Source organism: Mustela nivalis (assembly GCF_964662115.1).
Source record: "Mustela nivalis genome assembly, chromosome: 5".
NCBI lineage: Eukaryota > Metazoa > Chordata > Mammalia > Carnivora > Mustelidae > Mustela > Mustela nivalis.
The window spans coordinates 58,541,508-58,566,265 of NC_139024.1; the positions used below are offsets into that span (position 1 = coordinate 58,541,508).

The 24,758-nt window shown below is 38.0% G+C and overlaps 1 protein-coding gene across 8 annotated transcripts in view; it reads right to left on the reverse strand.

The window, feature by feature from the left end:
• The window catches only part of AIG1 (androgen induced 1), a 481,448-nt gene that overhangs the window by 215,116 nt on the left and 241,574 nt on the right, over positions 1-24,758 (reverse strand). For 2 of the 8 annotated variants that reach the window (XM_082730810.1, XM_082730807.1), the window contains 2 exons: positions 8,475-8,638; positions 1,810-2,525 (listed from right to left, as the gene is read on the reverse strand). The exons of 1 other annotated variant lie outside the window; for it this stretch is intronic. In XM_082730810.1, the coding sequence (XP_082586936.1) occupies positions 2,498-2,525; positions 8,475-8,638 (192 nt within the window). In that variant the 3' untranslated portion in view covers positions 1,810-2,497. Of the gene's footprint in view, positions 1-1,809; positions 2,526-7,547; positions 7,867-8,474; positions 8,639-15,328; positions 15,405-24,758 lie in introns of those variants that run through there. 5 more of the 8 variants (XM_082730808.1, XM_082730809.1, XM_082730806.1 and 2 more) reach the window with 4 other exon arrangements.

Here is a 24,758-nt window from a genome sequence, read left to right on the forward strand (position 1 = left end):
ATGAAGAAATGGTTTCCTTTTAAATAGTGACTTTGCTCTTTTTCTGGTTTTTCTTAAAGCATTCATTTTTCTTTTCCAATATTGATTCTGTAGTTACATCCCACTTTTTTTTTTTTTAACATAAAACCTTTCTACTCCAGGTCGAAATATAACTTATTCTATGCTAGACCTAACATTCTCAAATACCTCAGAAAAATAATAGTAACAGTGTCATGGACATCTATATCTTATTATTATTATTTTTTAACCTTAAAAGGGAATGCCTTTGGTCTTTGAGATGACTATTCCTTCCCAAGATATGGGGCACTTCTATATTATTAACGTTATTGTCAGAAATAACTGTTAAAATTTATCAGATGCTTTGGAGCAACAATGGAGAGAATCATATGACTTTTTTCTTTTTTTCCTTTACACTGGTCCCCACCTTCTCTGAGTGCTCACTATTCATAAGTCTCACTTTCCGTGGTTTCAGTTGACCGCAGTTGACTGCGGTCTGGAAGCACATTATACTCCTTCTGACACAGTGTCAGAAGGTCAATGGTAGCCCAATGCTGTATTGCAGAGGCAGTGTCCTTAACATTACCTCATGTCATCCATAGGCATTTTATCATCTCACATCACCCATCATGAGAAGCGTAAGAACAGTACAGTAAGATATTTTGAGAGAGACCACATTCACAGAACTTTTATTACAGTGTATTGTTGGAATTGTTTTATTTTATTATTATTGCTATTAAATCTCTTGTGCCTAATTTATAAATTAAATTTTATCATAAGCATATATGTATAGGAAAAAACATAGTACATATATGGTTCCACACTGTCTGGGGTTTCAGGCATCAGTAGGGGATCCTGGACTGTGTCTCCTGCAGATAAGCAGGGATGATAGTATTGAGACAATGTTTTTAAATAAAAACCCTAGTATTTACCCACCCTTCAATTTTTAGAATAAACCTTATTAAGTTTTGAAAAATTATATGTATTGGATTTATGTTGTTATGTTATGTTATGTTAAAGTAAATGATTTTTTTTTCTACGTTGGCTTTGTTTTGAGGGTTCTATTAACTTTGATAAATAATTTGGGAAGTGTTTCATCGTTCTGTAATCTTGGAATAGTTTAAATAACATGTGAGCTGTTACTTGAATGTTTTCAAAGATTTGCTCATGAAACACTCTGGACCCAATTCCTTTTTTGGAGATAGTTATTTGAACATTAAAAAGAAGTCTTCCATGAATATCAGTCTGTTATAGCTTTCCAATTCTTATTGAATTCATTTACTTGAAAATTGCACATTTCACTGGGTTCTAAGAATTTGTTGCCATAGAAATATAAAGTTTATTTTTATAATTAAAATAATTTGTTTCACATCTATGCTTATATTGCAAAGTATTTGTTTCTCTCTTGCTTGCATATTTTAGTGTTATTTGTATAGATGAGATACTGTATTTATCAATCAATTTACTTATATATCAGTTCCTCTGTTATTTTTCTGCTGTCTTACTTAATTTCTGCTTTTATTTTGATTAGCTTTTCCCCTGCATTTTTCTTTTTTAAAAATTAGTTATTTAATTTATTTATCCCGCATTTTTCTAAGATTTATTTTTATGTATTCTCTACTACATGTTCTGCATTAGTCTTATTTTAAAATAATTACGGTCAAAGATTTTATAAATTAGCTTTTTAAAAAATATTCTTTTTAGATTTATCAAAAAGATACAGTTCCTAAAATAAAAAAATAATTAAGAATTAGGTTCAGTAAACCCATTCTCAACAGGTAATAGAAACAAATAAGAAAGGAGACTCCAATGTTTAATACACCATGCAGTTATCACACTGGGGTTGTTTGGTCTTTATTAAAGTTTCAGTTTGCATATAAGAAAAGTTTCACAAGATTAAATCATGAGATCCAAATACACTCAGGGTTTTGACTAAATTGATGTAATTATTACTAACATTGCCTGTTTGAGGCAACTGTGACATCATTGCAATAGGGAGCAATCCATTCCATTTCCCTCAGATTTGCCCTGTGGCCCGGGTTCATTTCCCCAGCCACCTGCAGGACTCAGTACTCAAATGCCTTTCTCCACATCTGCCCCTTTGAATTTCACATATTTCTTAACAAAAAACACAATAGAGTTTTATTCTTCCTCAAGTAAATGGAATTACAACAGCAGAAATTAAAATCCAATGCCCAATTTTAGTTTTAAAAACTAGAAGAGGGGAAAAAAAAGATGTTATTATCAATAATGAATTTGGAAACAATTCTTTAAAACATAATAGGGCAAGTTATTTGGATATAACTGTATTCTATTCTTATATATGTTTCTTTATAAAGGTGCCCCCCCCACCCCGGGGTGGGGGAGGCAGGAAGGCTGAGATGAATTCCACTGCTTTCTTGGATGCTTCCTTTCCTGTACTGCCAATGCCCAGTGGGTAACCAGTCTTCAATGGCGATTCAATCCATCTCTTTCATTTAGACTTAGATCTCATTCCAATTTAGGCTTCTCTTTCTCTTCTTCCATACCTAGAAATTCAGGCAAAGTACTTTATTTTTTTTTTTATTTTTTTATTTTTTATAAACATACATTTTTATCCCCAGGGGTACCAAAAGTACTTTATTTTAATATCAGATTGAATTGTGAGCAGATTTGCCAAGGCTGCTCCAAAAAACCCTCCCTTATCCCCACATCTCTTCCTTTCTACCCTGCTGCACCCACCGCTTTTCTCCTAGTTCAGAAGGAAAAATCTTTTACAATTTTCTCCAGGAACTTCCTCGGTGACCTGTGTCCCCCCCCCCTTTCCCCCCAAGTCAGGACACTCCCAAGTCTTAATGGCTTCTGGGAGTGATGGTGCAAGTTAGTTCCTGACTCACGGAGTTTTGCACAGAAACCCCAACCAGACTGCTTTGTAACCAGCTTCTAGCAACAGGAGGTGTGCAACTGATGAGTCTCAAACAGCCCTCATTTATTTTTATTTTAGTTGTGTTTCTTCTCAAGGCAAGAACTCTAGATTTTCAGAAGTCAAGAATTTTGTTTTTTTTTTTTAAACTCATAGAGAGCTTTTTAAGCATAGGAATGATTTATTTCCATATCTTTGTAGAAGATCTACTTCTATTCAACCCAATCCTGGTAGAACTATGTTTCACCTCCTGAGAGACTCATATGTACTGGACCAGCAAGAGCTTTGCCTGTTGTTTGTGGTGAATAGTGAATTAATGATGTTTCATTTTCCTGGAGATGAAAATGTTGAAGTCATTCTCATGAATTAAAGTTAAATCTGATAAATGTTTCCCACTTCCTTTTTCCTTTGCTTTTTACTAAATACTCATCCTCTGAAACCAAATTCTCAGAGAATTTTGTTGGAACAAAAAAACTCCAAATACTGTTTTGCAAGTATTGTTGGTATTCTTTTGTAAGTTATAAGCTCTCTGAAGGCAGAACCCTTAACTGGTTTGTTTCTGATAATATCCCTAGCACCCAAAATAATGTTGACTTATGGTTGGAGCTTAATCTTTAATGAATCAGTTAATAAACAGTGAATGTAAGGAAAGCCTCAGAAGGCTATGTTAGTGGGAAAGCAGAGTAAAATATGGAATTTCACAATATAAAAAAATTTAAAGCCTAATCCCAGAGGGTCATCATCATAAGGCTTATATTAAGAAGGACTCCCCTTCCCCCCAGGTTCCAACTCCTAGTATCTGCTTTGTGGAGTCAGGATAGTAATGGGGGAAGGCAGGTAACATGCTCTGAACAGGTGTCCTTAGGCAGTCTTTCTGGTTTGGTTTTTATGACTGAGGAACTGGCAGAGATCTGTAACACTTTTTCCAAAGTACTTCTCAGAAATCATATTAAGGAAAACTTCGGTTTCAAGAGTAAGGACATCTGAAGGGAGGAGGAATAGGGTTAAGGGGGAGAAGGCCAAGAGATGCCTTAGTTGTTGGTAACCAAGGCAAAGGCGGAAAAACACAACGTGGATTCTGTTCAAACAACACACATGACTTGGGTCCCAACTTTGTCCCATGTTCCCTCTCCTGTGGAGAAGCTCTCAGGAACTAATAACTGCTTGCTTTTCTTTAAAGTCTGTTTCTTCCTAAGTGTTCTCCTGCAGATGGGTTGACTTGGCAGCAATAGTGGAATCTTCAAAAGTGGGGGTGGAGAACAGGGGGTGTTCATTGACCCAGACAGGAAAAATGGCTCCCCACCTACTTTAGTTTGGCAGCTTTGAGGTAGAGGGAAAAAATTAGACAGCTGTAAATAATATTTGGAAGAACCCGAGGTATAATTTCCACACGAACAGCAGAAAGAAACCTGTCACAAAGCTGAGGCAGGATGTGCTTTTGGGAACATAGAAGAAGAGTTGATTGACCCTGAGAGAGTTAGTCACATGTGATTCTGCCAGGCAGGGAGAAGGGCTCAACCAGAGGGCAGCACTGGGACATTGTAGGCCTGGGTTGGTCTGTGTGGGACATGAGCTGGATAGGCATGGGGGAGAAGGTTTCTGTCACACAAGCCTGGCTCCAAACTCCTTTCTCTTTTGCTTGCTTTCCCTGTCCTTAACCTAACCTTTCACTTTTGGACACTTTCATTTCTGGTCGTATAAAATTTTACTTTAATAAGATTGGTCACCCCAGTTAGACACACTGGAATTGGAATAAATTCTTAGATTAAGTACAGAATGATTTCAGTGGTTATAGAATTGTGTCTTGCCCCACACCCTGCCCCCAGATTCATATGTTGAAGTCCTAACCTTAGAACCTCAGAAAGTGAAAGAGGGCCAAGGGTGCAGCTGGACAACCCTTTGCTAAGGAGATTAGGCATATCATTCATGGATCCAATTAACCATTTCAGCAGAAGCCAGGAAAGATCTGTGGGGGACCTTCTTGTCTGATGACTTGGGTCCTGTGAATTGCATGGGAAACCAATAAGGTTTTTTGAGAATTTTGTACTAGCAGAAACACTGTTATCCTGGATGAAAGGGACAGATAGATAGCATGAAATGAGGGAAAAATGACTTCTAAGGTGGTTCACGGGATACCCTCTTCTGTGGGTAGGGCTACCACCCAGGGGCAGAGCCACATCCTCCTTCTGGTGAGCCCTGAGGATGGAGCATTCAGCTAAAGAGGCTCATTCTCAAGCCTTTAAATCTAGAATTTTCCCTGCTATGTTTCAAACTTTGTTGAGAACTGTGGCCCCTTTTTTACACCCTGTAATTTCTCCTTTTTGGAAAGGATATGGGTATTCTATGTCTGTCCCACCAATGTGTTTTGGGAGCAGATAACTTTCTGTATGGCTTCAGAGGTTCACAACTGGAAAACAATTGTGCTTCAAGATGAATCATACCCCAAGTCTTAACCATACTTGATTTAGGTGATATTTAAGATGAGATTTTGTACCTTAGAGTTGATGTTGGAAAGACATTTGGAGCTGTTGGGGATGTATTTTGCATGAATGAGGACATGAGTTTCGGGGACAGAAAGCAGAGAATTATGGATGGAACTGTTTCTCTCCTTAGAATGTGATTGTATTTGGAAATAGGGTCTTTACCAAGTTAAAATGAAGTTATCAGGGTGGACCTAATCAAATATGACCATTGCCTTTATAAAAAGGGAATTTTTGGAGACAGCCTCACATGTAAGGATGAATGCCATCTGAACATGAAGACAGCCATCTACAAGTCAAAAAGAGAGGCCTGGAACAGATCCTTCCCTCATGGCCCTCAGAAGAAACCAATCCTACTAATACCTTAATCTTGGTCTTCTGGCCCCCAGAACCATGAGGCATTACATTTCAATTGCTTAAGACCCCCAGCCTGTGGTATTTTGCTGTAGCAGCCCTAGCAAACCAATATAGCAGTCTCAAAATCACCTTGAGTTACCTTCCTTTAAAAGAGCAAATGCCTGACTATTAATTACCTTATTTTAAGAGCTTTTTGTTCATAGTTCATATCAGGCTGATCTATTTTGTTATCTTATAAACTAGGCCTCTGGATCTTAGTGAAGTTTCTAACCTCTCATGTGCTGGGTTTTCAATGGGGACAACCCAATGGCTCATTAGAAATAACACTGGATTGAACATTACTCAGAAGGTATTGGCCCTGCAACCACCATTTTGGTGGGAAACCTAGGATTTCCTAGCTTAGCTGCTGGTTAGTAAAAAGAAAGGGCCAGCTTAGATTGTTTCTAATACTCTTTTTAATTCCAAAATTCTGTAATAATGTGATTTTTATCTTCAAGTTGAAGTCAGTATAACCTAACCAAGTGGAGGAAGTGGAGCCATTAAAAATCATTATGGATACAAGGAAGTGCACTCAGCATGGTATCCCTGCTTCTTGGGAGATTTTGTTTAGGGTGTAGTAAATGTACTCAGGATTGTAATACTGTACTTGATTGTATTCAATTTACTGTGCGTGCACACACACACACACTCACACACACACAGCACACCCTGCTTTTAATCAACAGTTTCAAATTTTACTATCTACAGAAGCAGGCAGCTAATGTAATGGAGAAAAGTGGCCGGGTGAGAACTAGGAACACTTAGGGAGCCATCGCAAGGAGCAATTTATCCTCAGTGCTAATCCATTGTTGCCAGAAGAGAACAGTGAGCTCAGTATTGCAAGATCCTAAGGTATTTGATAAGCTGATGAATCTGGCCTGTTTGTGTAATCTCCCAATTTTTAAATGTTGTTTCAAGAACAAAAATCCCACTTTATGGGTCTAACAAGCCATTTGGCAGGTCAAATTTAGAGGAGGTCAAGAATCTGCAATCCTTTTCATAAATGAAAAGCAAAATGTGCCTACTTGACATGAAACATCCACTTCTGTGGAATTAACTAGATGGTCCCATGTAGATAAAATTAATCTCTATACTTAAAATGAGTTGCAAAATGTTAGTCAATCTTACATAAGAGAATGACACAAATTAAGTTGAACAGATCATTTAAAAAAACCCTTAGTTTCAGTATTCATTTCAACTTCTCACTCGTTTTTTTGTTGTTGTTGTTGTTTGTTTGTTTTGGTTTTTTTCACTCAATGTTTTTAAAGAGCAACATTCTATGAAGCGACACTGGATTTTTCTCTCTCTTAGTTTTCAGGCCATCTTCCCTTAGAAGTAGTTGAACAATGGTAGAATGACCATTGGAATCAAGCTAATCAAGGGGAAAGAGTAATAAATACTTCCTGAATAACATATATTAAATATATTAGCCTAAATTTAAATATGGCCTTCCTCCCAAGAAGCTGAGAAAAGTTTACATTTTGTTCTTAAAATATTTTTTTAAGTTAGCTAAATAATGAGTTAACTAATAAAGATTCCTATTCTCATTGAACAGAGAGGGAATTATTAAAGGATTCATTTCTGGTTTCCCAAGTTGTGGTCTGAACTGAATAAAAATTTTTGAGACTTTTTCTAATAGATCACTTAACTAAAATCAAGCCAGCTGCTGAGAAAAGAAATCCTCAAATTCCTCTGGGCCATTTACCATGGACCAACACCTTGACACGCACAATTTTAGAAGATCCACACACAAAAAAGTCCAATCCAGTAACTGCAATGACTGTGTTTTATTTGTCTAATTAGATCAAGTTCCTGGCACAGTGTCTGGCACAAAGTAGGGTGTTCCATGTTTGCGGAACAGAGATCATTTACGGGTGACGTCTAGAATGTTGTGATTATACTGGCGATGCCCAGAGCTCTCTAAAATTCCCGGACCATCTTGCCCTTCAATATACTTTCATGCAGGACTCAAATGGCTGCATGCCGCACTGTTGCTTTTTCCACCTTCCCATTTTTCTGCTATCTGACATACACTTTGGATCGGGTGTGCACAGCTTGGGTAAGATTATGTGCCTTGCCAAGATGGAGGCTCTGCCATAAATGGAAACAAAAGAGAAATCAAATCATAGGTTAAGAGAGTTTGGCAGCAATGACGTATTACCCTTTATTGCCTGTGCCTCTTTGCCACCTTCAGTCCTTGAAAATGACAGTCACTGGTGAATCACAGTGGCTGCAGGCGTTCTGCACAGCTTGGAGTTCTAGCAGAAAAGTGGGGAGACCTCTCTGAAAGATGATGTAAGAAGTGGAGGTCTGGGTGGCTTTTAATGGGACTGTTTGGTTACATTTAATAATTTGTCTATTTATTGGGGGGGGGGTCCCTTTAGCTAAGGCAGTATTTTGTTGATCAGAATGAACTTCCTAAATTTTTTTTTTTATTGTTAACACTACATTTCTCCCTATAAAATTTTATAGGTATGCTTCTTTTTCCTTAGATTTGGATGTTTGACTAGCTAATAAGACAAAGTGAGTAATAAACCTTTCAGGTAACAGCCAGCAACTCTTAAATTAACACTGTGTAGTTATAAAAATGAAACTCTTCCTAAGCGATCCTGTGCGATGATGGAGTTTTCCTTCAGTGTCTGCACACACTCTTTTAGATAGCAATCCTCCCGTGTTATGCTCCCCCAAACAAAACTTACTTCTTTGTGTATCCCAGATATAGCTGTTCAGAACTTCTCCCAGCAGGTACAAAAAGTTCATTAAGATGGTTGTAGACACAAAGAAGACGATTCTGGCTCCTGGGCCAATGTGTTCCAGGAAAGGGTACACCCACATCCCAGTTACATGATGCACCCAACATACCCTGCAATAGAATTGGAAAGGAGACAAAGACAGGAGTTCTTCTCATGTCAGATTTCAAAGCTCCTGCTATCACAAATATAGAACCCCCACTCCAACCATCCTTCAGCAATGCCAGTTACAAGTTTGCTTCTGACACCCAGGAACTACCAGAAACTTTGTTGTTGTTTGTTTTCTTTTACTTTCTTTAGGATTCATTTATTTATTTGAGAGAGATAGAAAGAGTGTGGGCACAGTGTTCAGTGGGGAGGGATTGAGGGAGAGGGTCTCAAGCAGAAGCAGACTCTGCACTGAGCACAGAGTCCCACGCGGGGCTTGATCTCACGACCCTGGGATCACGACCTGAACAGAAATCAAGAGTCGGACACTTAACTGACTAAACTACCCAGATGCCCCTGTTTTCTTTTACTTTTTGTTCTAAAATAATTTTAGACTCACAGAAGAGTTGCAAATGTAGTACAGAGTTCCAGCAAGCCCTTTACCTAAGTGTCCCTGAATGTTAGCATCTTGAATAATGACAGTACAATTAGTAAGGTGCCATTAACATTGGTACAACAAGTGGACTGCAGACCGCAGACTTTATTCAGAATTCCCATTTCCCCATTAATGCCCCTTTTCTGGTTCAGGATCCAACAGGGTCTTTGGTAGTCACATCTCCTTAGTCTCCTCCAATCAGGCAGTTCTTTGGCTTCTCCTTCTTTTTCCTGACACTTGATGGGCTCTGATCAGCTATTTGAAACTGTTGTTTTTCTCAATACTGTTATACAATCTTAATTTCTTCCTTACATATGGAAACAATATAGCATCAGGCAAGCACACTGTAATTAAATCTAGGTGAGTATGTGCCATAGGGCCTTCCAACCAGATAACAGTGTGTACTCAGCATTGTACTCAGTGCAGAGGGCAGCGTGTACCTGCTGATGGAACCTCACCAATAACTGGCTAACCAGCATCTGAATCTTTGGATCCTTTATTTGTCCCTCCACCTCCACATTTCATAAATACAATGGAATATTACTCAGCCATCAGGAAGGATGAGAAACAAGACAGAGGATCATAGGGGAAGGCAGGGAAAAATGAAACAAGATGAAACCAGAGAGAGGGACAAATCATAAGAGACTCTTAATCTCAGGAAACAAACTGAAGGTTGCTGGAGGGGAGGGGGTGGGAGGATGGGGTGGCTGGGTGATGGACATTGGGGAAGGTATGTGCTATGGTGAGTGAATTATGTAATTGTGTAAGTGTGAATTGTGTTAAGACTGATGAATCACAGACCTGTACCCCTGAAACAAATAATACATTATATGTTAATTAAAAAAAAGAAAGGATGAATACCTACCATTTACATTGATGTGGATGGAACTAGAGGGTTTTATGCTGAGCGAAATAAGTCAATCAGAGAAAGGCAATTATCATGTGGTTTCACTCATATGTGGAATACAAGAAATAGCACAGAGGATCATAGGGGAAGGGAGGAGAAAACTAAATGGGAAGAAATCAGGGAGGGAGACAAACCAAGAGGGACTCTTGATTCTGGAAAACAAACTAAAGATTGCAGAAGAGGAAGTGGGTGGGGGATGGGGTAACTGGGTGATGGACATTAAGGAGGGCATGTGATGTAATGAGCACTGGGTGTTACATATAACTGATGAATCACTGAACTCTACATCAGAAACTAACGATATACTGTATATTGGCTAATTGAATTTAAATAAAAAATACTTGCTTTTAATTATTCTATTGTGTTCAAGAGATATTTTAGGCTTAGTGGGAATACATCATTAATCTCCACTGTTCTCAGAAAATTCGTTAGAATATTTGCTCCGTTGGTTGGTCCTGACACAACTTCTAAGAACAATTTTCCAGAATATTCTTGGGCTCACCACTTTATCAATTCTTCTCAATGTGGAAGACTGATGAAAATACAAATAACATTACTGCATGGGGAACAAAGATGACTTTTTATACTTATGTGTTTTGGGTTCATCTTCCTGGTAATTCATGGCTTCAATTTTTATTAAGGAGACCTCCATATTTACCTAATCAAAGCAGGAAACCTGGGGATCTTTCCCTAGAGCTTGCAGTCTCAGTGAGGGTGATATCATTCCTGCTCAAGGAGGTGAAAATTTGTTCTGAAGACTTCTTCAGAAATCTTACTCTTCTTATGTGTTAAGTACAGATGCATACATACAAAGAACATAAACAGATACACAGTATACATGTGGTCTTAAAATTTCACAGGCCCAGCAATTTCACACCTGGTTATACATCCAAAATAATTGAAGACAGTAACACAAACAGACGTTTGTATACTGATGTTCATAGCAGCATTATTCACAATAACTAAAAGATGGAAACAACCCAAGTGTCCACTTAGAATCAATGGATACACAAAATTGGTCTATTCATACAATGGAATATTATTCAGCCATGAAGAGGAATGCAATTTTGATATATGCTACAACAGGATGGACCTTGAAAACATTGTACTAAGTGAAATAAGCCAGACACAGAAAGACAAATATTGTATGATTCCACCTAATGAGATACTAGAGCAGGCAAATTCATAGACAGGAAAGTCTAATAGAGGTTACCAGGGGCTGGGAGGAGTGGGGAATAGGGAGTTAAGGTATAATGAGCACCGAGTTTATGTCGGGAATAAGGAAAATGTTTTGGATAAAGATAGTGGTTATGGTTATATAACACTGTGAATGTATTTCATGACATTAAGTTGTACAATTATAAATGGTTAAAATAATAAAAATGTTATGTATTTCTTACCACAATAAGGCATTTTTGTAGGTTGGATATTAGGAGGAAAAATACCTAAAAAGTTTCCTTGGTGGGGGGCTTAGTAATGAAAGAAAGTGGAGAAATGCTGTCTTAGTGGGAAGAGATGGTCATTAGGTCCCTCTGGGTCAGCTTGAATAACTGTCCAAACTAAAAGCCTTTTACCAAAAGAGGAAGGAGAACTAGTCAAGATTTTTCCTTCTTAAAAGGCTGAAGGATTTGTGAGAATCAGCAGAAATTAAATTGTTAGAACTACCCTGTGGGATTCTGATGCATCATATTCTGTTTGTCTATAAATTAGAGGCAGTTTTAGCTTCCTAATCTTTTCTTCACTGGTATAAAGAGTACTGTGTGCTCATCAAGTGATTTATTAATTTCCACTGAGATAATAGGCAATTCTCCAAAAATGTAACACCGTAAAGCTACAATTGATTTTGCAAATCAACTTATAAAATTATAATCTGACTCACTGTAAAACTGTTTCCTCAATTAGGCAAATTAGGAGCCATTTGAATTATGAATGCTAATTGTGTTTTTTCTACCTGTTCCTGTCTTTCTACTTGTTTCTGGTAGAATGAAACTGTCACTAGCAGCTTTTGGTAAGGTGTCTAATGCAGGCCTCTGCTCCTCTGACGTTGTTTGTGATGCACTGTTAGTTTGTATGCAGCCATCTCAAACTATTGACCAGATATAACAACCACAACCGCATCCCCTTTATCTAAAGATGACTCCTAAATTTATATCTCCAGTCTTGACCTCTTCCTGATCTCCAAAGTTCTATACCCTGGTGCAAACTGCACATCTCCCATGGGAGGATGCATCTCCAACCCAACACTTCCATGATGACATCATCATCCTTGTATCCTAATTCCTGCATGACTGCCCCCAACCCCCCCCACCCCCAAAATATAACACGCATCTCCCACATCCTTCCCTTCTCACATCAATGGTTGCTGCATTACTATTACTGCAGTAGTAGCTTGGAACAGAATATGTGGAGTCATCTTTGACTTTTCCTTTCTCACAACTCACATCCAACCCACCCTTAAATCCCATTGGCTCTATTTTCCAAATATACCCAAGACATCTGTCTGTCATTGCCATCACTACTATCTGGGTTCAAGCCTTCACCACCTCTCACTAGAACTCCTGCAAGAGCTTCCTGTGGCTTTGCATTTACATTTGCTAAAGTCTAGTCAATAGGCTATTCTCATTAGAGCAGTCAGATTGATCTGGTCTAAATGGAAATTAGGATGTGCCACTATTTTGCTCAGAACTTCTGCTTCCCCTCTTGTTAGGGTAAGAGCCAGAGACCCCCAGTGGTTCTTCAAGGCCCTACATAGGCTTGCTGGGCACTCTACTTATTTTTCTTCTCCTCTTCTCCTCTTGCTCACCCACTCCAGCCACATTGACTCCTTGGCCTTCCTTAAGAACACTGAGCACTCTATATTTGTTACCGTGTCTGGAACATTACTCCTTATCCCGATCTCCCCTATAGTATTCCCAGCGTTCCCTTGTGTCCTTCTGGATTTTGCTTTAAGGACACCTTCTCAATTAGGTCTTCCCAGGCCACTGCATCTAAAAGTTGCTACCTTTATCCTGAAACTTCCTATTCTCCATCCCTTTATTTTTCTCCCCAGCCAGTTAATATACTGTATTTATTTTTACTGATCTGTTTATTGTCTGTCCAACAAGCATAGCAGATTTTTTATCTGTTAGGTTTATCGCTAGATTCTGTGGCTCTTGGAGCAATATCTGGCACACAGATTGTGCTCAATAATTGTTGAACTAATAACTGAATAAAGAAATATAAAAAACAACAACATCTGTTTATTAAGCCTTTACTATATGACAGGCACTTTGCCAACAACTTAAAAAAAAAGTCTCAACCCTACCCTCCTCCCCAATCCCTATGTTCTTTTTTAAAGATTTCTTTTTAGTGTTCCAGAATTCATTGTTTATGCACCACACCCAGTGCTCCATGCAATACGTGGTCTCCATAATACCCACAACCAGGCTCACCTCCACCCCTTTCCCCTCCAAAACCATCAGTTTGTTTCTCAGAGTTCACAGTCTCTCCTGGTTCATCTCCCTCTCCAAATTCCCCCAACTTACTTCTCCTCTTCATCTTCCAATGTCTTCCGTGTTATTCCTTATGCTCCACAAGTAAGTGAAACCATATGATAGTTGACTCTCTCTGCTTGACTTATTTCACTCAGCATAATCTCTTCAAGTCCCTTCCATGTTGATACAAAAGTTGGATATTCCTCCTTTCTGATGGAGCCATAATACTCCATAGTATATATGGGCCATATTTTCTTTATCCTGTGCTCTTTTCTGTAGAGAAAATATTCTCAGTTTTGTAGGCCATATGCTCTCTGTCACAACTCTCAACTTTGCTATTTAGTGCAAAAGTAGCTATAGATAAAAGAGTGTGGTTGTGTTCCAATAAAACAGTGGAAATGTAAAATTCTCAGGGCAGGGTGGTGGATAGCTACTCTGAGTACGGTGTATTACTAGCATATGTAATCCCCTTCACTATTCAGCAACCCTATGAAGTATGATTATCCCTATTTCACAGATAAGGAGCTGAGACTGAACTAAAGAACTTGTCTAAAAATCGGCAAAGCTGGAAAAGCAATGCACAACTGATTTCTTTTCTGCTGCATGGACTTGCTTCCCTAAGCAAGGAATTTAACAGAATCTCCAAAAATGGAGTGAATTTTTTTTTTTTAAGTTTTCTTGACTATATCTCAGATATATAAGTCCTGTTATGTATGTGGGTTTCACTGGATTGGTGTGAATGATGCACCCACTTGTCCTAACAAGTTGTGCTTTTACCATTTGTTTCCTTGATACAATCAGGCCTCAATTCCCTGCACAAAAATGACTCATAGCCTTGCTCATCTATCTGTGGAGAGTTCCCAGTTCTTGGTTGACTTCCATGTCTATCTTGTTAAAGCCTTTCTGTCTTAGTGCCTGAATAGCTTATTCTTAAGGTAATGACACCAATTTTAATTTTAGCCTAAAAAATGGATAATTATGTGGTGTGTGTGTATGTGTGTGTGTGCACACATACACAAAAATATGCAGATATTTTAGTATCATATGACTTCTAGGATTGTCTATTATTAAATATACCTCCATTTTAATTCAGTTGAATGTGCAATTTAAAAATATTATTTATTAATGCCTCCTATCTAATTACTACATGACACGGATTTTTAAAAAATACTTTATTTATCTACTTGTCAGAGAGAGAGAGAGCACAAGAAGGGAGAGGTGCAGACAGAGGGAGAGGCAGATGCATGATTCCCACTGAGTAGGGAGCCCAATGTAGGACTCGACTCCAGGATCCTGAAATCATGGACCTGAGCTGAAGGCAAACACTTAACCGACTGAGCCACCCAGGTGTCTCTTGACACAGATATCTTTTATTAAAGCACAACCAAAAACTTTCCATCAACTTCGTAAATACTGTTGTATATGTCTTCTCTTCAAAGGCAAACTTCTCCAGGGAATCTGTACTCATTGACTCTATATCTATACTTTGCAATCATTCCTCCCACAACAGTCTGGCTTCTAGTCTTGATACTCCACCAAAACAAAGCAGCTCTTTGACGTCAATTTCTCCTGGTTTTCTTCCTACCACTTTGGTCACTCTTTTTGGTTCTCTTTTTAAGTTCACCCTCCACCACCCACCACTAAATGTTGGATTTCCTTAGGGTTTGGTTTTTAAGCTTTCTTCTCATATTGTACATTCTCAGATAATGAGTTCATTTATGTTCACTGCTTCATGTCTAAAACCTATACATGGAAATTTCACAAATCTATGTCTTAGTCCAGACCTCTCCTTTGTTTCAGAGAAGTTTATAAAACAGTGCTCAATACACCTTAAACATACCTCAAAATCCATATATGTACAGCCAAAGTCATGCTCTTCTCCCTCAAACCTGGTCCTCCTCTGATATTCCTTATCCCTGTGAATGGTATTACTAGTCATTCAGTTTTGCAGCTCAAATCTGGGAGTCATCTTTACTACTTTTCTCTCTTGCATCACATATATTTAGTCTATTATCTTGTTCTGTCAAGGTTATCTCACACACCTCTCCAATGTTTTTTCCCCCCATCTCCATCACCTTAATTTGTGTTACGATCATCTCTGTTTGGAGTAATGTAATAGTTTCTAGTTGTCCTGACATCTACTATTGTCTCCTTCTGATTCATCCTTGCAATTGCCAGAATAATCTTTTCAAACCAGAAATCTAAACACATTATATCCCTGCTTCAAACATGTCAATGGCCTCTCATTCCTTTTTTGTTAAAGACCTAATTTTTTTAAAGTGACCCTGAGATCACAACCCTGAAATTAAGATAAAGAGTCTGGATATTTAACCAACTAAGCCACCCAGGTGCCCCAAAGACCTACATTTTTAACAAAGTCTAGAGTGTTCATCATAGACTGGCATCTATCTGTTTCATACTCCCTCTCATACCTGGCTCTTACTCTGACTTTCATTTGGTTCCTTGATTTTACCATATTTCTTCCTGCCATGTAGATTTTTACATGCTCCTCTTTCTGCCTATGCTTTTAGCTCTCTATCCCTTAGACTCCTTAGACTCATTAGGTTATATTTCTCTTTTATATCTTAGCTCAACTATTATAACTTACCAGTCATCACTTAGGAAAATTTTCCCTGATCTACTAGGTTAGGTCAGATTTTCATAAACTCCTTATGGAGTCATGAATCTATTTTATAAGCTCTTCCTTTATTAGCACTTAAATTTGAATTATATCTTTATTGGAATATGTTTCTTCCCATCTAGAGTACTAGAGTATCTAAATTCTGTGAGGTGAGGGACTGTTTTTACTTCTCCTTTAAAAAACTTTTTTTTTTTTTTTTTTTAAGAGAGTGAGAGGGCAAGGAGGGGCAGAGGGAGAGAGAGAATCTTAAGCAGACTCCATGCTCAGTGTGACCCTGACATGGGGCTTGATCTCACACCCTGAGATTGCAACCTGAGCCAAAATCAAGAGCCAGATGCTTAGCCAACTTTAACCAACTGAGCCATCCAGATGCCCTTATTTTTACTTCACACTGTGTCATCAGCATTTAGTCTGTCTGCCATCTAGTAGAAGAATGAATGAATGAATGAATGAATGAATGAATGAGTAGCATTTAAGCTGTATTAGGAAGGATAAGTAAGAGTTAGGTGAACAAAAATGGGAGGCAAGAACTTTCTAGCCAAATGGAATAACATGTTAAAAGACCTGAAAACAAGGGAGAGCTCCCAGATATACAAGAAGAAAACATTTTTGTTGAGATCAATGGAGAGAGGGTATGAGGGAGCAAACAGATATCAAACTGTAGGTGGGTTTTTAAGCCATAGTAAGGATTATAGACTGTATTCTTCTGTGGACAACAGAAAGTCTTTGAAAGGTTTCAAATAAAAGTGAAACAGATCAGTTGACCTGGAAACCCATTATATCAGAGTTGCTGGTAGCCAAGATTGGAATGATAGCACTGGGACTGAAAATTAGTGGGTAGATTTAAGAAATATTTAGACCGGCATCTATCAAATTGTGGGTCATAAACAGTAGCATGCTGGAGATGGTCAAGAGAGCTGATTGTTGGATCTTTGGGATGTTTACAAGCTCTTCAGTTGGTAGCTTAACTTCACCCAGTAGAAAATATCAGAAAACTTTACATAAAATGATGACAAAAATTGTTTTATGAAACTTGTGTTTCACTTGCGGGGTGTGTGTGTGTGTGTGTGTGTGTGTGCATGCACATGCATGCTGGCATGATGCAATAGATGTCTCTTTCACTGAAGGTAAAATACATTTAAAAGAAACTGATTTAGAAAATAGAATTAAGAGAACTTGGTGATTGACTGGATTTAGGCAGTGAGGGAACTGAGATGAGTTAAGATTGAATCATAGATTCCTGGCTTGATTAACTGGGTGGAGAGTGCTGCCATTTCCTGAGATAGGGAAAACCTTAAGGGAGCCCGTTTGAGAGGATGATGAGTTCAGTTTGGACATGTTGAGTTCGAAGTGTCTGTACGTGATCCAAGGGGAGATTTCCTGAAGGCAATTACATGGGTTTGGACTGTAGAGAAAGAACTGATGTAGCAATACAGATATAGGATTCCTTGGCCAAAACATGGTGGTTGGAGCCATCAGAACAAATTGAGATCACCCAGGTAGAGTGTAAGAGCTGAGAGGTCCACGAGAGAGACCTAGAAAAGATCTAAGGGTTAGTTTGAGGAGAATGAAGAAGCTAAGAAGCAGACCAAAATAAATAAATAAATAAATAGAAATGAGCTAGTGGCAAGAAAGGAAGACAGAGAAGTATAGTGTTGTAGGCAGGGGATAAGTGGGAAAAGAATAGACTAGACAACATCTAGTAGCATAGTATATTTGAGAATTGAGAATAATTAGAAAACTAACTTCCCTCCTACAAAGTAGAAGCAAGAAAATTTTCAGATTCTAAGTGGTATGTGTCTCCTTCAAATCTCTTTTGGATTTTGACAGGGTATACATGATAAATAGTGAGTAAAGAAAAATTGCCCTTGTTAAGCTTCGTAGTTCTTACGCCACCTAGCCAAATTTCATCCCATGACATAAATCGTGAGTTGTGCTGATCACTGGAGCCCTTGAGGAGATGTAGGGAGGAAGACATATCATCTTCCCTTTTCTGCCTCTGTCACCCTTATTTATCCTGGATAGACGTACATACTTACCTATCTTATCACTGATGATCTTTCAATTCTTAAGATTAGTTTATTTAAAAGGCTTTAAAAATTGCTTTGTTATTCACATTTAGTTAAGGATCTAGGATATTCAACAGCTGGGCTACTACTCATAAGATGCATAGGATGCAGACTCATGCAATAACAGCTAATGGCTAATGTCACTGAATTCTCAGTGACAGGCACTGCACTGAAAGTTCTACATGAGAGACTCTTTGGGAAAGGTCTTATATTATTACCATTTTGCAGATAAGGACACTGAAGCCCTGAGAGGTTCAGTAAGTGAAGAAGCAGGGATACACACCTCAGCAGTCTGGGTCTCAGCCTATGGTTTGGCCTCCTTCAGAGCTCTGAAGAATAGAAAGCGATGGATAGGAACAGGGTTCTGGACAGATTTTAATGTGCTCAGAATAAAAAGTGATCCAAGTATGGAATCTCTGTGTAGAATTTTTGTTTTTCCCCACTGACTATAAAAGTTATGGAAAATGTGTGAGATATAGAAATATTGCAAAATGTAAGATCAATCAGTTTTGGTGAAGTTTTAACACGAGAGTGAGTCTCTTATAAATTAACTCAAGGGTCAGATTTTGCAACTTCCTGAGAGGGAAGGAAAACCACTGCAAGGATAAGATAATAAACACTTCCTTCAGAAAAGGCATTGACTTACGTCTTAAGAAAGAGTCACATCGTATGTGGATTTAGCCTACTGAAATTTACTACACTGCTTGGCAGGCAGAGAGCATGTACTCTAAGGTGGGGCAAGATAAGGGATGTGCATTGATCAGCTTCCTGACCAGTGGGTCTCTATATGTCTTCCATGGTATTTCCAACCTGATGCTTTTGAAAGACTTGCCAAGGCCAGTTTTAACTTTTGGTTCAAAATGCTGACTTTAGACGTGGCCCTCTTTTTAGATCTAATAATCTCAATTTAGGGCAATATAAAGGCACCTTGGACCATCTCCTGACTATTGATTGCAATCAATAGTTTGATTATAGATTGCAATCAATCTAGGAGATTGGTTCTTGCTACACTTTTGAGAATCTAGAATTCTGTTGGAGTTTTCTGGAGGTTGCGTACTCATTCATTTATTCAACAAACTCTTCTTGAATCCTTTCTGTGTGTCAGTTGGAATAAGCAGCAGTAAGGATGCGATGGTGTGCCATTGAGGAGATCATGGTGGAGAAGGCTGCCAAGATTCCCACTGTAATGGCCACAGGCCCCAGGAATAGGACAAAAGATATCTGCGTAGGTGGGAACAGGGCTCTGGAAACAGGTCTCAAAAAGTTTTCTATGGTGATGTGCACAGTAATGCTAGAGAATTAGTGCATCAATTCATAGGCAAATACCACATGGAGGGATCCCATTTGAAGCAGTGCTAAAATATCCTCTAGCTCAGTTATAGGGATAATTTTAGAAGTTACAGATAAAATTACATAACTCTTCATTTACTGTGGATTTAATAGAGTATTCTTCAAGATAATCTTAGGGTATAATCATAACATACAATTTATCGTGTCTTTCTAATTTTCTCATTGGAGTAAACCCAAATTGACATCAGTTGGAGGTATCTAGACATGAGGCCAGCTTTATGTATGTACACCTAATGCAGTTGCATGTGGTCTCTGACTCAGAAGGACCCTAAATTTGACCTAATACTCTGCTTCCTTACCTTAAAATTCCTAATCATTTTTTAATCAGGGGCTCCAAATTTTTATTTTGCACTGTGCCCCACAAATTATGGAGCTGGTGCTATCGGGTAGCTTTACCATTTATACTTTGGATCATCTTACAGGTTATCCACATAGTAATTTGGTCACCCTGAATATTATTTAACTTTAGAAGCCTCAAGTTTCTCTCTGCTAAAGGAGTATAAAGAATACTGCCTATCTTAGAGATCGACTCAGAAGATAACATAAAGTTTTTAGCAGAGTCAACTTAGGTTAGATAAAAAAAAAAAAGCAAACAAAACAAACAAAATCTTCCCACTGCTTCCCCATATGCAGAAATACATATTTTTTTCTCTACTCATATACACAAAGATATTTTCAAGGATTACAAGTCCCTCCGCCCATCCCTGGGGAAAAAGACAAATTGTGCATGCCTCCCAGAATGAATTCCTGTAATGAGATAATGAAGAAATGTGTTTTCTTCCTGATTCTAAATCACAAATATCAGAGTAATTTATCCACACAGGCAGGCCAATAGTCTACTTCAGAATATTTTCTCCCAACACATTTCCTGGCACATATCTAAAAAGTGGTTTCAAATGATTTGCTTCTTTTGAATCCTGCTTTCTATAGCCTACCTGATCTTATGGTGATATTTCCCCCAGAGAGCTCAATTCGAATTTCCCTAGTAAAATTCATGACTGATTTTGCTTAACTTCAATCATTTGGACCTTCTTAAAGTATATGGATGCAAAACATCAGGTTGACACATTGAATGTTGTAGGAAACATATGTTCTTTCTAGAAAGAGGTGGGGAATGTGGACAGCAAGGGATTCTCCTAACCCGAACAATCATCAGAGTTGGCTGTGGTAGTGGGAAATGCATGCGCTTAAACTGCTAGCTCTGGAAAGGGAAGAGGAGCACCTAAATCCCACATATGAAAATCACAATTATCCATATTTTGTAGAAATGATCTCTAGTGTCTCTCTAGCACATTTAGTGCTTCTCCTTCTAGTAGATTCTTATTTTTAGGACTGTAGTGTTCTCATTATCACTGCCACGATTATATCTTCCTTGATCCTGCCATCTTTAACTACCAACCTTTCTCTCTTTCTAATTGCCAATCTCCTTAAATAAATAGCAAATTTCTAGACATCTCTTGAGCTCTTGCTTTGTGCCAGTGTCCGGTCTCAAATTGCAGTGAGGCCATCTCTGTACTGTTTGTCGCATCTGTCCTCTTTGTGCTTCTTCCATAACTGTTAAATGTTTCTTTTTTTCATTCAATAAATATGAACAGTGTCTAGAATGTGTCAGGCACATAAATATCACAGTATGTAAAGTAGTAGTCCTGCCCTTGTGACAAGATTTCCAGTATGATTGAAATACAGACACTGTAGTACATTATGCCCTCGCTAGTGCAAGGGAAGGGTGGGGGTGTCAGTTATTATTTTTCCAAGCTGAGTAGTAGTGTTCATTTTTCAATTTCATTTTAATTTTTATCAAAATTATACCATCAGAAGCTCTAGATAGTTTATATTAAAAGGCAAAAAGTCAATGCCATACCCAACTTAGTCTCCTTCAGATACCCTGTCCAGATCCCCCAGAGGAAGCCATATTCATCAATTTTAGTTGTTTCTTTAGATTTTATATTTCTTAAAAATTGCCATATAATGCCAATATTCTTGATTTATCAACTTTATATAGTATCTTCTGATTCCTAACATGAAAGATATGGGTTCAGCCACCTCACAACCCTTCCCCTCTTTTTTTATCTTTTATCCATAAATTTTTTGATATTATATTTGGGTAGGCTAAATCAGTCCTTTGTATTTACTTTTCTCATGTTTTTGGTATTGTATCCAAAAACTTTACCAAACCCAAATTCCTTGTTTTCTTCTGGAAGTTTATATAACACTGAACTTGACAGTTTGGGTTATGATGCATTTTGAGTTAATTTTTGTGAAAGGTATAAGGTTTGTATCCAGATTGACTGTTTTTTTCATATGGACTTTCAATTGTTCCAGTACCATTTTTAAAAATTTATCCTTTATTCATTGAATTGCCTTTGCTCCTTTGTCAAATATCGGTAGACTATTTTTATGAATCAATTTCTAGGCTCTCTATTCTGTTCTAATTATATCTATTCTTTTGCCAGGACCACATTGTCTTGATTACTGTAGCTTTATAGTAAGTCTTAATAGTAGTATCAGTTCTCCCATTTTTTCTTTTCTTCAACACTGAGTTGTCTATTCTATGTCCTTTGCCATTTAACATAAACTTTAGAATTGGTTTGTCAAGATCCACAAAATAACTTGCTGGGATTTTGATTGGACTTGTTGAATCTATAGATCAAGCTGATAAAAATTAGCATTTTAACAATATTGGGTTTCTCAATCCATGAATATATATAGACTCACTCTCCACTTACCTCTTATTTCTCTCATCAGAGTTTTATAGTTTTTGCATATAGATCTTGTACATGTTTGTTAGATTTATATCTAAGTATTTTATTTTTTTGCACTATTGTAAATTTTACTGTTTTCAATTCAGATACTCCCTGTAAATTGCTCGTATATAAAAAAAACCAATTCATTTTTGTATGTGAACCTTGTATCCAGTGACTAATTAGTTCCAGGAGGTTTGGTATTTTTTTTTTTTTTGGTTAATTCTCTGGAATTTTCTGCATTGATAATCATGTGACCTGTGAACAAAGACAGCTTTATTCTTTCCTTTTAATTTGTATAAAAATTTTACTTTCCTTTCTTGTCTTATTGCAGTGGTTAGAACGTTCCATATGATATTGAATAGAAATGGTGAGAGAAGACATCCTTGCCTTGTTCTCAGTCTTAAGGATAAAATATCCTTTTTTTTTTTTTTACCATTATATGATGTTAGTTGTAGTTTTCCAAATAGTTGTTCTTTACCAATTTGAGGAAGTTCTTCCCTACTCATACTTTGCTGAGTTTTCTTTTCTTTTCTTTTTAAGATTTTATTTATTTATTTGAGAAAGAGAGAACATGCGTGCGAGTAGAGAGGGGGCCAAGGGAGAGGGAGAAGCAGCCTCCCTGCTGAGCAGGGAGCCTGACGCAGGGCTCAATCCCAGAATCCTGGGATCATGACCTGAGCCAAAGGTAGACATTTAATCCACTGAGCCACCAAAGAACCCCAAGTCTTCTTCTTTTTCAAAAAAAATCACAAATGGGGGGCGCCTGTGTGGCTCAGTGGGTTAAAGCCTCTGTCTTCGGCTCAGGTCATGATCCCAGAGTCCTGGGATCAAGCCCGGCATCGGCATCGGGCTCTCTGCTCAGCAGGGAGCCTGCTTCCTCCTCTCTCTGACTGCCTCTCTGCCTACTTGTGATCTGTCTGTCAAATAAATAAAATCTTTTAAAAAAATCATGAATGGGTGTTGGACTTTGACAAATTACTTCTCTGCATCTATTAATATGGTCATATTATTTTTCTTCTTCAGCCTATTGATGGGATGATTATACTAATTGAAGTTTGAATGTTGACTGGCTTTGCATACCTTGAAAACATTCCACTTGGTTTTGGTGGATAACTTTTTTTTAAAGATTTTATTCATTTATTTAATAGAAGGAACAGAGAGAGAGGGAACACAAGTAGGGGGAGTGGAAGAGGGAGAAGCAGGCTTCCCACTGAGCAGGGAGCCCGATGCAGACAGAGCTCTATCCCAGGACCCTAGGATCATGACCTGAGCTGAAGGCAGACACTTAACAACTGAGCCACCCAGGCACCCTGATAATTTTTTAAATACATTGTTGGATTGGATATGCTAATTTTTAAGGGGGGCTGTTACTTTATCTCTCATTTTCTTTTTTTTTTTTTTTTTGAATTTTTTATTCAAGTTTTTTATTCAAGTTTTATTCAAGTTTCAGGGATAGAATTTAGTGATTCATCAGTTACATATAATACCCAGTGCTCATTACATCAAGTGCCCTCTTTAATGCCCATTACCCAATTATGACACCCCCCCCCACCTCCCTTCCAGCAACCATACTTGTTTCCTATAGTTAAGAGTGTCTTATGGTTTTCCTCCCTCTTTGTTTTTTCTTACTTTATTTTTCCTTTCCTTCCCCTATATTCATCATTTTGTTTCTTAAATTTCACATATGAGTGAAATCATATGGTATTTGTCTTTCTCTGACTGACTTATTTCACTAAGCATTCTACCTTCTAGTTCCATCCATGTCATTACAAATGGCAAGAATTCATTCTTTTTGATAGATGAATAATAGTCCAGTGTGTGTGTGTGTGTGTGTGTACACACACACATGCATATACATACTACATCTTCTTTATTCATTCAACTGTCAATGAACATCTGGGCTCATTCCATAGTTTGGTTATTGTGGACATTGTTACTGTATACATTGGGGAGCATGTGCCAATTTGAAGTGCTATTTTGGTATCCTTTAGATAAATATCTAGCAGTATAATTGCTGGGTTGTAGGGTAGTTCTATTTTTAACTTTTTGCAAATCTCCACACTGTTTTCCAGAGTGGCTGCACCTCTTTACATTCACACCAACAGTATAAAAGAGTTCTTTCCCCACATCCTCACCAACATCTGTTGTTTCTTGAGTTGTTAATGTTTAGGCATTCTGACTGGTGTGAGGTGGTATCTCATTCTAGTTTTGATTTGTATTTCCCTAGTACTGAGTGATGTTGAGCATTTTTTCATGTGTCTGTTAGCCATGTGCTTGTCTTCTTTGGGGAAATGTCTGTTCATGTCTTCTGCCCATTTAAAAAAATTTATTTATTTATTTATTTGACAGAGATCACAAGTAGGCAGAGAGGCAGGCAGAGAGGGAAGGGGGAAGCAGGCTCCCTGCTGAGCAGAGAGCCCCATGTGGGGATGGATTCCAGGACATGGGAGGATCCATGGGAGGATC